Below are 15072 nucleotides of genomic sequence, written 5' to 3' on the forward strand. Positions count from 1 at the left end.
TTACGGTCATCGGCGGTGTTGGTTGCGGAAAGCGCGGTTGCGTTGGTGAGCTTCGAGGTGGCGGACACGTCATGCAACATTGAGTGATGTCGCCTATTGCATGACCAACAGCTCTTGGTCGACTGACATCTCGCAACTGGATGATTATCGAGGCAGTTGAAGCACAGTCTCTGCGCTTCGACGAAGAATCTACGCTCTTTGACGGACTTCGCCTTGAATTGCCCGCACTCCATAAGCGAATACCGCTCTTTGCACATCGCGCACTGTATCACATTAGACTTGTGTTTCGTCAAGTGCGTTTTCGCGGACCGCGGTGAGTCTCCGGAGACCTTGACGGTTTTCGATTTCGCGGCGTTAAGTGTGAGCATTCTCTTAGTTATGAAGTTTAAAAGTGTCTCGTGATTCGGAGGCTCGAATGAATCACTCGGATGATTCCCACTCGAGTCTAGTGCGCGCATCGAAGAGTTCAACGACTAAGTGGTTGAATAGGTCCATCCGATGCGAATCAATCAGCCGCCCGATGGTTACTTTCATTCACGGCTGTCGTTACAGCGTGATGAACGCGGCTCAATTCTTTCGCAGTTTTGCCCTTCATTTTCGCGACGGTGATGAATGTGGCAAAGTTCGACCGAATAAGTTCCTTTTTATTCTCGAAGTGTTTCTTCAAAATTGGTCACGCGCGATCATAATTCTCTCCTGTTACAGTTCACGGCCGTATCAATTTTTCCGCAGGTCCTTGCAAGCCCGAGAGCAAGTAATGAAATCGCTCAATCGGAGACATAGCAGAATTCTCGCCGATCACAGACAGGAATAAATCGCGGAAGGACGGCCAATATTCGTACGCGCCTGAGAACGGAGATAATTTTATCTTTGGCAGTGCGGATTTTAATGAGCGATCGTTATTTTGTTGCTCGTTCGACGCAGCCGACGTTGAAAGAACGGTTTGGTAACATTCGGCGTATTCGGCGAGCTTACCGCGTGTTTGTTGAATGTAAGTATTTTCTGCAGTATCAAAAAAGTCAGTTGCGTACTCACTCTCGTTATATCTCTCCTTGTAGGTGATGCGGATAAGTTCGTGCTGTGTTTCGAATTTGGCCCACAGCTGATCCAGGATCCTAATGCGGGCTTCGATGCTGCCGGGATTAATGCCCGAATTGCACAGGTTCCTCAGATTGTCCATCGATCTTGACATGCGATAATGGATGTCACGCTGAGCGTTCAGCATGGTGTTTAATTCTGCGCTCATCTTGTTCGTCTCTCCCAGTTCATCTCTTCCAGATGATCAACACCAAGGAATTTCACTCACGAATTCGCGGGTGCCGGTGAAAATTCGACTCGGAGGACCAGAAAATGTTCGGAGCGACGGAGACATAGAACGCGACGACACACGGAACACTCACAAGGAAGACAGAACACGAAAAAAAAGTCACGAACGTATAATTAAAAAACATCTTTAATTATAATAAATAATTATCACAATAAATTTAGACAATTCAATCAGTTGAGCAAAGCGTAGTCCGAAAAGAAAAAGCGATCGCGTTATAATCGAATGTACAGAGAGAAAGCGGTTATCGTAAGCGGTTTTAGAATAAAGAAATGCGGTCGTATAATGCGGTCAGAGTTCGATTTAACTATGCAGTGTAACTGCGCGTAAGAAGCGAGTGCGCTTCTTATCTTATCTTATTATCCGTACCGCTTCTCGAGAGCAGGCCCTTTTATAATGGATCTTTTATCGCCCGCTGCCATTAATTTCAATCGATTTAAAATCCGAATAGGCGCCGAACTTTATTGGTTGCCACGCGAAGTGCTGGCGCGAGGCAAAAGTTAGCGCGCACGATAAGCCGGTAGCCCTTACGTCAGCGTATACGTCACGGCATCGCGCATGCCGTTTGTCTTATCGTGCTACTAACCGTCGAAGTTGTTTGCGCGGTTTGTTATTAAAATTGTTTGCGACATGGGCTTTGTTAGCGGCAGAAAAAGTTGAAATATAATATTTGTTACAATTTGACTATTTTTCGACTTTGAAAAAATAAATAATGCGAGCTGTTAACCGAATAAAATGTAATGGTTTTAAGCCCATGTCGCAAATCTTCCTTAAAATAAAATGAAGTGTTTAATTAATATGTTCAAGCGTGATCTCAAACAAAGTTTGTTTTCTATTACATAAGTAATGTAAAGATATGAAATTAATATACAATATATAGTATACAATAAATAGTACATATATATTTATGTGCAATAATACTTATGTGCAACTTACTAATCACAAATATATGTTTTTAAAAATATTCTGATCTAATTTTATTTTTAAATTAAATATACACATCAATGTAAGTATATACATATATATACACGAAGTATCTTTGACAATAAGTTTTGAATATAAAATCGATATAAAGATATTTGATCCTGAATAAATGTTTTCTACCACTTTGTAAACAAACATGAAAAAATTTCAATTATTAATTATTGAACATCATCATATATAAAAGCTTCTGTAATTTAGAATTCAAAAATTTACGTAATTATTTGCAAAATTTTAGAGAATTTTTTGTTAGGAGTAATTCAATGTATATGTATATTTTTTATTTAATACTTATTGTGAGACATTACGTTATTATCAAGTCCCGAATATTATAAATCTGCTCTAAGTAAATTTCATCAGTGAAGACAGTGCTTTAACATGCCATATCAAAATACAGCACATTGTGTATTATCTGTATCACAAAAGAAAACCTTATAAAATTTTAATAAGTCAAAGATATAAAATAAATTAGTAAATATAAAAGAACTCTAAAGATAAAAACAATAATAAAAAATTTTCAAATAACATTTTTTTATAACATTTTATTCTTAATTGATTTAACTTTAAAATTGCAGTGTACACTTATTTTTCAGAAAATAATCTTGTATCAATAGGATAATTATATTTTTAATAATTATATTTGAAGATTTACATGTACTATTCCACATAACGCAAATACATATATTGAAATATGGAATTATTAGAAGTATTAGAATATATAAATATATATTATATATTCCTATATCAGTACAATTCACATAATATATTGTTTGTAAGCAATGAATAATTGTATCATATTTTTCACTTAAAATATCACATATGTTAAGATATCGTGAGATTTTAAGTGCCAAAGAGTACAGTACAATTCTTAATTGTTAACGGACAGCATGCCATTGTTATGTCTCAGCGACGCTCTTTTTCTCTCTATACCTCAGTTAGTGAGAAAAAGATTGCTCTCTACTTTTATAGGGCAACCTGCTTTCACCGGCTATACCCCAGGAACGCTGAGAGCTAGGATTAACCTAGTGGATCTAGGGAAATGACGTGCGCGGAACTAGTTGTTTACTAGGAAGTTTTACTAGGTATTTTAGGGATATGGATGCAACTAGGTATATGTAATTCGAAGGTTAATCAGGTTTAAAGAATAGAATTTTAATATTATAATAAAAGAAAGATATCGATTATGATTGCGTTTTTATGGCAAGCCCGCTTGTGGGTTCACCATATGCAAGGGGCTTGTTACTTAAGATATATATATATTAATTAGAAACCGTAAGAGTTAGAGAATTAAGATTTGAAAAGGAACATTATAATAGAAATTAAGGATAGTTAATTAATTGTGGACACTAAATAATAGAGAGTTAGTTAGATCGAATTAATTTATTATGAGAATTGTCTAAGGAATAAAGTCTTTTATTTAATATCAATACTTGATTATATTATGACTCTAAATTTCTGATAGAAAGAGAAGGTTTAGAAAGGTGTCGAATGTCGCTAGGGGCACCGTAATAAGCGCTCGGCAAGGATGGAATCTTAGGGAGAATAGGTAATGTCGCCAGGGCACCGTAATCAGCGCTCGGCAATTAGGTTCAAAGATTGGGTTGTGTTCAGAAAATTAGATAATAAATTTGATTTCAATTTAATCTCCTGTTGTCATTTCTTGTGGGAGGTTTTTAAATCGATAGGAAACGCCGCCAAGGCACCTTGATCAGCGCTCGGCAACTAGGTTTAAGGGTTATATCAAGAATTCAAAAAGAAAGGAGGAGGTCGCCAGGGCACCATAAGCGCTCGGCAACGATGGATTTTCGGGAAAAAGAGCAAAATGTTGCAAGATTAAGTCAGGTTTAAATGACAACAGTAGTGTATATTTTGCATGGAATTTATAAATCTTACTTAGTATTGATATTATGGGGGTCTTTTAAATAATAGTAGGATAATAGATTAAAGTTGACTGACTGGAAACTGTCAGCCACTTGCTAATGCTTGACAGGGGATTTCTTATTATTTAGAGGATGAAAAGGTAATTGAATGATATTAGGGGTTGTCAGTCAATTCAAATAAAGTTTCTAATATTTATGGAAAGACGGGGGTTTATAGTAATTGTAAGTACTTACCGTGATGTGGCAGGAAAATCCTTCCTTCTGCTCAAGTTCTGGTCGTTCTCTGTTAGACCCTTCTCTCGTCCTTTAAGACCTCGGTCGTGGATGAGGTAGGCCGGATAAAAGTACACAGACGTATGCACAAAGTTTTTTATTATTTTCTTAGTTTTACACAACTTAACACTGAATCGACGGTAATAACAATTAATATGTTAATCGAAATTGTATAGCGAATAGTACGCGAACAATGACCAGGTGCAGAGCGGATGAATGATTCGAAAATGAATTCGTGAGTGAATGAACGAATAATACGGAGCGAATACTTGTACGAAATAATAATGAAATAGTAATGAATAATGTTGACTAAGAATAAATGCTTGACGACTTTTCAATTGAATGACTCGAATGTAAGAATTGAATAACTCGAATGCTTGAAGACCTTTTAATTGAATGCCTCGAATGCTTGAATGTAAGAATTGAATGACTCAAATGCTTGAAGACCTTTTAATTGAATGCATCGAATGCTTGAATGTAAAAATGAATGATTCGAATGCTTGAAGACCTTTTAATTGAATGACTCGAATGCTTGAATGTAAGAATGAATGATTAGAATGCTTGAAGACCTTTTAATTGAATGACTCGAATGCTTGAATGTAAGAATGAATGATTAGAATGCTTGAAGACCTTTTAATTGAATGCCCCTGAGGTTCGAAATCGCCGGTTTATATACTGTCAAAACAAAGGGTTTTCGGGCCGTGTGCAGATCACGCGTTGCGCTCTGGAATGTTCTTAGGATGATTCAGTGGAGGACTTTCGAGAAGAAAGATTTTTAACAATTCTTCTGAGAATTGTCGATCGATATGTTTATCTGCCTATTAAGTTTTGGCGCTCGTGGTCGTAGCCGTCGCGAGTCCGTTCGACTTATCGCTCGCAATATCAGGTTTCACTGATATGAGGCCTCTTATGCGCATTCTCTTCTTAAGCTTAGTTAATATTTTATAATATAAAATCCTTAATAATATGGTTAATATTTATGCTTATTAATTTATGGAATCATTTGTTCTATTTATTTCAGTTCTGATAATAAGTTGGCAATTTATATAAAGTTATGGCATTCTATAGTTTATTAAAAATATAGATATTTTAGATAACTTATATGTATTATATGTAATGTATATAATTTATGATTCCATAGAATATAAGCCTCTTAAATTTATATTTATGGTCGCTTGATCGATACTACAATAAAGCATGTTAATTTTATTAAGATCATTTCTTTATGGAAGCATTCGCGCATTATATAATAACCTGTTTTAATTAATATAATTTTAATTATTTATAAAATTAAATTGTATTGAATATAGTATTGAAAGTTTTGTATGTGATGTTTTGGATAAAATAATAATAAATATTTTCAACAAATTATTATTATATACGTTTTATGATTCCATAAAGTACGGCGCATTTACTCCTCAATTTAAGAGTGAGTTATTTTTATATATATTTGTCTGTGTGATTAAATATTAAAATCTTAAAAGCTAAGTATTAGTATTGATATTATCGAGTGTGAAATTCGCTCGCAATTCCGTTCTTAAAGTCTTAAATCTTAAATCAGCAGATTAGTTCTAGAAAGTCACTGCTGTATAGCTAGCTAGTTCTAAATAATGCTTTCTGATTCGTCTGATCTAAGGAATTCTCAATTCCTTGCGCCATCGATTATTATTACTAAAAGGATTAAAATATATTCGGTTTTTAGGCTAAATAACCATATGGAACTAGAATGATAAGCGATTAATGAAATTAGTTAACAATTAAAATAAAAGCAAATGGATTATATAATTACTCCATAGGTATTTTGCAGGGATAAAAGCGGTACTTAATTATTAGTTAAAATATAGTTTTTAAAATTGGCAGGACGTTACACCATATCATATAAAAAACATTTATTTGAACATATGTACATATATTATGTAAGACATATATAAATTTAAATCTTCAAGTATAATTATTACAAATATAATTATTTATAATGATATGTTGTGCCCCTAGTCATTAAGGAAGGTGTTGTTCTGCTCTTGCACGTTTAAAAGATTAGGATCCATGCTCTGAATAACTTGCTGTATTTCACAATGTTTTGTACACTTATTCGTGATTATAGTTTTCGGGGACGATACGTATTATATTTGAGCGAGCGAGCTATCGATGTGATTCTGATTATCTGTCTGTGCTCAGCTGTCATCGATGCATCTCGTCTCAATATATATATTAATTAGTCAGGTCGAGAAGAGTATGGTGATCCTGGCCGGAGCACGTCTCGTTTGTCAGCCTATCTCATCAGCTGCTTATTCAACTTCCGAGAATTTGACCGTGATTTCCTTTTCTGTAGTCACATCTCTTACTTAATTCTATTAATAATCTTTTATTACTTTAATCTTTTTTAATTACTTTTTCTTGGGCTATATTTAATATTACGTTTTGTTTTGCTCTTTTTTAATCTTTTTTTAATCTTTACTGTAATGCTTAAGTACTTTCATATTTAATCTATTGGGAAATTGGTTGAGTTACGATATCCTTTCCCCTTTGGAAAAAGAAAATTAACTACTTGTGAATTTTCGTCTACATAATTTTTCGCATTTTACAATAGTTTCTTAAGATTACGTTATTTAATATAGCATTGCGGTATTATTTATTGCGGTGTCGGTTTCTGTCTCCGCTGTTACATTTATTCCACTTGCGGTCCCGTAGATGTGCTGTTGAATTATTTTTGGTCTGCATCGGGTTTATGTTAATTTCTATTGGTTTTCTATTTTTTGTTACGCATTTTTTCTTAATGTATATTATTATTATTATAGTAATTATTATTATTATTATTATTATTATTCCCGTGCAACTTGACATTACTAGACATTACTATTTGATATGTTCCTTCGCAGGAAAATAGTTATTATTTATGACTTCGTTTAGTCTTTCGCTCAAATCCCTTAATTCAGTCGAATTTCTGATGATTTTCCATAATTTTATTCATTTTATTTTGTCTAGTAATTTGTTAATTCGTTCGTCGTTTATAATTGTTAAATTGTAACCCGGTAAGCTTGTACGATGCTTATTATCGCGGATTTGTTTGTTCGTATTATTCCTTCTTGTGTCGTTAATTTACATTTTTCTTTTAACGTAATATGTCTGGTTCCTTTTATTTCTAGTTTTCGAGTTGTTTCGTTTTTACATGTTAATTTGACCGGTTTATTTTTTTCGCGTGCAATATAACCATGAATTTGCGTTGTTTAGCGCTATCCATATTATTGTGTTTGTGTGTATGTGTTGAATATTACAATTGTTTGTATAAATATCTAATTGTACGTACGTTTGTATTTCACATAACGCTCCGTCGTCTATGTAATGTATAAGGTAATTCTATTCGCAGACATATTGATCGTTATTTCGCATGCATTCTAGATCGCCTTTAGTAAACGTAAAATATGTTCGACTATCCATATCTATCGCTATTATCGGCTGATTTACGTCTATGAATATAAATGTTTTGTTAGCTTTATGCATTGATAATGGGATGATTTTTATTATTTCGTATTCAGAATATGTGTGATTAATGGAATTTTATAATTGTAAATATATTCGCGTTGTCGTGATACGCGCTAATTGTTAAGAACTTTTCGATTGTTCTCCAGTTTTCTGTGGATATTTGAAATGGGAAGTGCGTTCCCTGCGGTATTTGTGACGCAGTTTCTTTAAGGTTGTCTAAAATGGTTTCTATAGATACTAACCATATGTCAATTATTCCGCTTTTGGCATTCGTCATATGTACGATAATATGCGTTAAATCATTCGTAAAATTTTTTATTATAATATTTAATATAATGAAATGCTCGTCAAATCCTTCTTGTTGTCCGTAGCCGTTTTTAACTTGTAAACAGATTAGTCGCATTTTTTCTGTTAGATTTAAAAATTGTTCGTCGCTTTTTGCAAAATTTTTTCAACGTTATCTACATGCACAATTGTGACGTTTAATATTTTAATTTGATTTTTCATCGCATGTAACGTTTGTTGATTTCTTTACATTAAATTCATCCCTTCATGGCTTTTTCGTCATCTGCGTCCATTGTGCCGAAGAACGTCTTGACTAGTGTTCTTAGGTCGTCGATTATTTTTCGTCTCGTTTTTTTCGATGCTTGGTACGCGATTTTCAGACCTTTTAGCAATTTTGCTGCTTGTTCTCTGTCCTTTTCTGCTGTAGTAAGATGTGGCAGGTTTCTTTCATTTTTATTTGCAATTTATTTATCATAGCATAGAGCTCTCATTTGCGCTATATAGTTTTCCAATTGCTCATGTTGGTCATTGCGAAGATGTCCAATCTTATCACCATTTTCCATGTGGATTCTGTTTGATTTATCTTTTCGAAGTAGATATCCGGTTCATATCGGAATTCTTTTATTTCAATTTGCGTGTCAGATTCCATTTCCATACAAGTGCTCCGTGCAATGAGACTTCTGTAATGTAAGGTTTTGTATTATGTTATAATCTTTTTTTAGAATCGTTTGCAGTGCATTCTTTTTTCGCGGGATGCACATGCACATGCTATTTCATCGCTGCGTTTATCTAGCCTTCTCAGAATTTTGTTCGCTCTTTTATTCAGTCTGTCTTCAAATATACGGCGTTTATAGATTATGCTATTAATTATTATAGTTTGTTATGCCTTCGAATTCTAGTGAATTCCTTTTTGAGCTGAAGCAGGATTTAGTGCGTGATCAAGGCGTTTGACAGAATACAAAGGAACACGATCATTCCGCACGTTCTTTTCGGAACCAGATGTCTCCGATTTCCTCAATAAGTGCTCTTGAAATGTGCTCGGGAAATGTTGGGTTATAACCATACAAGCCAGATAAAAACTCACATAAACCTATGCAGTGTTACGTCCCAGTGTTCAAATTAAATTAATTTAATTTCTATTCTTAAAGTATTATAAAGAGAAGTAATAATAACTACATTAAATAATATTATTTATGAGAGTCGGGAGTCGACCGCGATGCGAATTTTTAAAAACGCTCAGAAATGAGCGAAAAGCAGTGTAACATGAATCCCTAGATCCACTGAAGGACAAGGAGATGTTAGAAAATACGCGAGCGCAGATTAATTTAAATAATCGTTTTATTGATAATGATAGGAGCGAGCGACGGCAGCGTACTCTGCGACTTCGATGGAAATGGAACTTCTTCAAAATGTCCTGTTAATGCCTGACTGTCTTTGACGCGAGTCGGAAATCTTACAGAACTTCTTGCTAGAGGCTTTCGCGAGAATGGATATCTTGAACACGGACGCTGGATGGTTTTTGGCGGGATATAATGCAGAGGACATGCGCGATGCGGTTAACGAGCGTCTATTCTCGGACTCCTCACTTAAATTTCACAATATCTTAACACTAAATAATTAAAGAATGTGATTTGGGAAGTGACCAAATTGATCGCCGCGAGAATATGAACGCGATCGGAGGCGAGACAATTTAGAACGTTTGAGACGAGTAAGCCTACTAAGTACGTGACACGAGTGAGAATAAGTGAAAAGCAAATTAGAACGATCGAGGAATCTCGACCGGCTCGAATCGTTGTCGTAGACAGACTAAATCCACCGACAGCGGAAACTCGCGCTCTGCTGATGGGAATAATAGGGTTTTTCGACATCGAACGTTCTAGAATCAGTGTGTGTCATGGTTTCTCAGTATAAGAATAACGCGATCACGCACCGAGCGGGTGACCGCAACGCTATTTTTTCTCGCTCGTGTTTTGATTTTTGAAGTAATCGTTGGAATACAACGGTGACATTCGCCGTTAAAATTTAGCCATTAATTTTAATGTTTTAATTTTGAACATACCGCTCACCTTGGAACGATAGTTTCTAAATAACGAATACAACAATTGCATTAAACGACAAGAGTGCGTGCAATTGTTAACATCATAATCGAGAATAAGGACACAAAATGATTTGACCTGCTGCCGCCCGCCTTGGCGGAATGACGTTCGCATCTTGACAATTTAAGCTTAAATCTACTGAATTATAATAACGCAACGCAGCGAAAGTGCTTAATTGCTCGTCGCCTCATTTTTGACCGGTAGTGCGCGCAGTTTCTAATCGGTATTTTAAATTCAGATGAGTTCGTTTTTACGGTGACGACCCGTACGAAGCCGTCGAGCCCAGGATGACATTGCGTCACTCCGCCAAGTTCACATTTGCAGGGAGGTAATGTCGGATTTCGCAAGAGGACGAGTTGCCCGGTCTCGATCTACGGCTTTACCTTTCGCCATTTTGCTCGTTGTTGGCATAATCGTTGCTCCATAATTTCCAAAATCGTTCGGTGACGTGTCGAACGATTTGCCACCTCGAAAGACGATTTTCGTTAAGATCGAGCAATAATGGTTCCGGGTTTACAGTAAGCACGGATCCGAAAATAAAATGACCGAAGTGAGACATTCGCAGTCCTCGAGAGTGTCGGAGAGAGGCGCAATCGGACGAGAATTTAGACAAGTTTCTATTCTACACAGCAGGGTAATGAATTCCTCAAATGTTAGCGTGTGATTGCCGAGAACGCGTCGCAAATGATTTTTAACGCCTCGAACCCCTGCCTCCCATAATCCGCCGAAATGTGGAGCAGATGTGGATATGAAATTCCACGTAACATTTTCGGAAGCTGTTGTATTGAGGAAGTTCGGATTTTGTAAGGCTGACCGATAAGGGATTGATAATTCTCGGCTCCGACGAATGTAGTCCCGTTATCCGAGTACATAAATTGCGGTAGGCCGCGACGAGCGCAAAAACGAGAATATGCTTAAGAAAGCTGGCGTGGAATAATCTGCCACTAATTCTAAATGTATAGCTTTGATCGCTAAGCAAATAAAGAGCGCGATGTACGCCTTGCGCGATGTAATGCGCCTTATCCTAGCGGAGGCGCGAATTTGCATATTTTCTCATTGCGGTCTCGATTACGCGGGTTCCGAGTGCTCGCCGACACTCGTTGTTCGGGAAGATCCCCCATAATTTGTAAAGGAATAGCGGTTCGCTCGCAAACGCACGTAAATGACAAATTTCATAAGATTGCGCGCGCGAATTATCCAGAAGTCGCGGCGTAAGATATTTAGTGTGAGTTGCGGTCTGGCGTGCAACGCTCTTAAATGAGCGTGATGTACGATCAATATGAGGGTGAGATGATAGAGATCGGATGTCGAATCAGCATTGGCAACGGAGCTTTGTTAAGCCGTCCACCCACGCGAAGAATTCCGTCTCGATCAAGGAACGATCAAGCAGAGAGAATTGCACTTCTTGCCGAGAGGCTTTGATTTTTGAATAGCGAATTTATTTTCGACAAAAATAATGTAGATTGAATTGTCTTAATCCAATAGGTTTTCGCGAAATTGTAATCTGATGCGGAGAGAGCAGCAATTTTTGATGCTGGAAAATGAGACGACACAGGCGAACACGACGATGAGCTTGTGTCACGATGTGAGTGATTACGACAATTATCTACGAATTTGATTATATACGCGGTGACGCGAATCAATTTTAGCCCCGCTGAATATTTCGAAGCGAGATCCCATATAACGAGTGCCTGAGAGCATTGAAGCAAACTGACCTTTTCTTCGAGAGGAGCGTCCTTAGCAAGACCCGCATTGATACAGGGCTATTGATTGGAATCGATGAGTAGCCATGGAAAGGAAGCCGAGGAAAGCCATGCCACCATATCTCGCGGTTGACAAGTTCATCGCCATATATTCCGCGCGAAACGCAATCCGCGGGGTTTTCCTCCGTTAAAACGTGTCTCCATTCAACATCCGGAAGACGTGTCTGAATGTCATTAACGCGATTGGCGACAAAAGTCTTCCAACGAGCAGGATACAGGACAGAAGGAAGCAGGACTTACCCACGCACGATCGTAGAATCCGTCCAGCAATAGCACAGAATATCTTTATAACTGTTCGATCTGCGAACGAACTCGACGAGTCGTGCGAGTAATAGTGCTGCTAATGACTAATTCGAGCCGTGGTATGCTTACAGATTTCAACAGCGCGATCTTTGATTTACCGACGAGCAAAGTTGTGATTTTACCCGCCGACAAAATGATTTTGATATAAACACATGCAGCATACGCATGTATCGATGTGTCCACAAATCCGTGTATTTTGGCGTGATTTATATCCGATCCGAGACCGATCCAGCATATGATTTGCATGTTACTGAGATGCGAGAACCGCGAATAGATTTTTCTCCATTTTGAGATGTGTGGCTCGGAAATAACGTCATCCCACTCTAATTTTATTCGCCAGAATTGTTGCATAAAGATTTTCGCTGTAATCATAACCTGAGTGACTCACCCGAGCGAATCATAGAATTTTGCGATCGCGGACAAGATCGTGTGCTTAGTATCCAGAGCGCTATTCGCCAGTGACACGCGAAACTCGAAAATGTCGTTTGCTAGATTCCACCCAGAATTTTGATCTGTTCATCTTTAGCGAGAGGTTTTTTCGTTGCTAAACCGTAATCGGCTTTGTCGATATCTTCAAGGAGACAAGGCGAATTGTTTGCTCATTTTCGTAATACGAATCCGCCACGTTTTAATATGTTGACTGCCGTGGGGGTCACCGGTGACCGGCACTCGACTTGGCTACAGCGCCGTGGGGGCCACCGGTGACCGGCGACGCAGCAAATGATAAAAGTACATAATTAGTGTAAATATTGATACTGATACATTTTTCAATAATACCATTGTTACTATAATGGTTTGAAGAAATTAATGCAATATAGAACATACAAAAATAATTTTATTAGTACATGAAAAATATACATATTATCAGCGCGCATTACGATGAGTCAGATTGAAACACTGAAGGCAAAGAAAAGGTGAATCAACACAATAGGAACAATATGTTACCACTTTTTAGTACAATTCTTTGCTTTAGTTCTTCCTAGCTGCTTTGAATTTTTTTATAGCACTCCTTACAAAATCGCCTATTATTTCGTGCATTTCCCGGCATTTTTTTTAATTCATGCCGAGGTCTTCTCGGTACGCAATTTATTGGAGAAATACAATCGTTATCGGGGCATTTCATTAGATACATTGCTAATTTCATCCTAAAATCAAGAATTGCAATATTTTTCCGCGTTACTTGTTTGAATAACACTATTGAATTTACAATACAAGTATTTAGTAAAAGCTCTATTGCCAGTTTCCTGTACCATTTGATAGTTTTACGCAGTGGTGAGCAATAAGCAACCATTTGGTCAGATAAGTCGACTGAAGATTTTCCTAAATTATATTCAACTACCATTCTTGGCTTTTCTTTTGTACAGTTTCTTTTCTGTATTGTTGTCATTTCTGCTGAATGTTTTGTAGATAGCATTAACACATCTCTTTTGTCTTTCCATTTTAAGACTGTCACTCCATTTTTATTTTCTCGCGCGATAACATCTCCACGTTTTAATTTCTGGGCCACTACTTCTTTTGGATTGTCTCGCCGATTTTTTCGTAGAGTACCCAATAAATGTGTGTGCATATCAATTAGCTTTTCAGCCAGGTTAACGCTAGTGTACCAATTGTCGGTACAGATAGTGTGGCCTTTGCCTAAAATATCTTGACAAAGAGCCATTACAATCTCAGTCGACTTATTTCCATATATTTCACTTGTATTTTCGCCTTTGCCCGTGTAGATTTGAAATGAATAAGTGTACCCTGGCCCACTACATAATTTAAAAACTTTAATTCCATATCTGTGACGTTTTTGTTTTATATATTGACGAAATAATATGCGGCCTCGAAATGGCACTAAGGATTCATCCACGCATACTACCTCGTCTGGATTATAATATTTCTTAAAATTACTGTTTAGATGATCGATAATATGAGCAACTTTAGATAATCTATTGTTAGGATCATTTTCTTCATTATTGCTGAAATGAACAAACCGCAATAACAATTCGAATCGATTTCTTGACATAATTGTGCGTGGAAGTGCCTGTTTATATCCTTCATATGTACTCCAATATAGTTCAATTTTTGGTAATCGCACTAATCCCATCCAAATAATGAGACCAAAGAAACGTTTTATTTCATTAGCATTTGTTTCATACCATTGATCTAAACGATACGATTGCAGTTCTGATTTTCTTTGCGTAGCGTAGATGTTCGTTTGTTTTGCAATAATTTCGAATATTTCTTCAGTAACAAAGAGGAAATAAAAATCATGTGGCTCCGTACAAGCAAAAATTTCTGATTGATTTGTGTTGGTACCTGACGAATCCGAAAATGTGATGTTGGTTTTATTACCTAACGGAATACGCCAATTCACATCAAACTCTTCTGGTACATCATCTTCATTGTTATCGCTATCTTCAGTTTCAGTTTCACTGTCAGACTCAATTCGGCGCCGACGTATCGTAGAAGCTCTCATCATATCGGATGAACTACTTGATGAACTTTCCTCACTCTCTGATAGCACTCGAAATTTTTTGATGGTCTTTGTAAAATTGCACCGTCAGATGACGTACTTGATGAATAATCTTCATTTGAAGTCATATTTACAAGGGCTAATTAAAGAATTGAATGAAAGGTATAAAATGCGAAAACGTATGTAGAGTGAAAAATATAAGAAACGCACTTACTTGATTGTAGGA

The 15072-nt window shown here is 36.7% G+C and overlaps 2 protein-coding genes across 2 annotated transcripts; both read right to left on the reverse strand.

Moving 5' to 3' along the window:
- Nucleotides 1–706: 706 nt before the first annotated feature.
- LOC126852608 (uncharacterized) lies at nucleotides 707–1246 on the reverse strand. Its single transcript, XM_050597574.1, has one exon. It carries the CDS (start codon nucleotides 1244–1246, stop codon nucleotides 707–709), a length of 540 nt encoding a protein of 179 aa, XP_050453531.1.
- Nucleotides 1247–13040: 11794 nt separating this feature from the next.
- Nucleotides 13041–14849, reverse strand: LOC126852618 (piggyBac transposable element-derived protein 4-like). Its single transcript, XM_050597576.1, has 2 exons — nucleotides 13639–14849; nucleotides 13041–13173 (listed from the first exon to the last, which is right to left on the reverse strand). The coding sequence occupies exons 1-2, from the start codon at nucleotides 14847–14849 to the stop codon at nucleotides 13041–13043; spliced, it is 1344 nt and encodes a 447-aa protein (XP_050453533.1).
- Between the last annotated feature and the right edge of the window lie 223 nt (nucleotides 14850–15072).

The sequence above is a fragment of the Cataglyphis hispanica genome, chromosome 1 (assembly GCF_021464435.1).
Source record: "Cataglyphis hispanica isolate Lineage 1 chromosome 1, ULB_Chis1_1.0, whole genome shotgun sequence".
In the NCBI taxonomy this organism is placed as follows: domain Eukaryota; kingdom Metazoa; phylum Arthropoda; class Insecta; order Hymenoptera; family Formicidae; genus Cataglyphis; species Cataglyphis hispanica.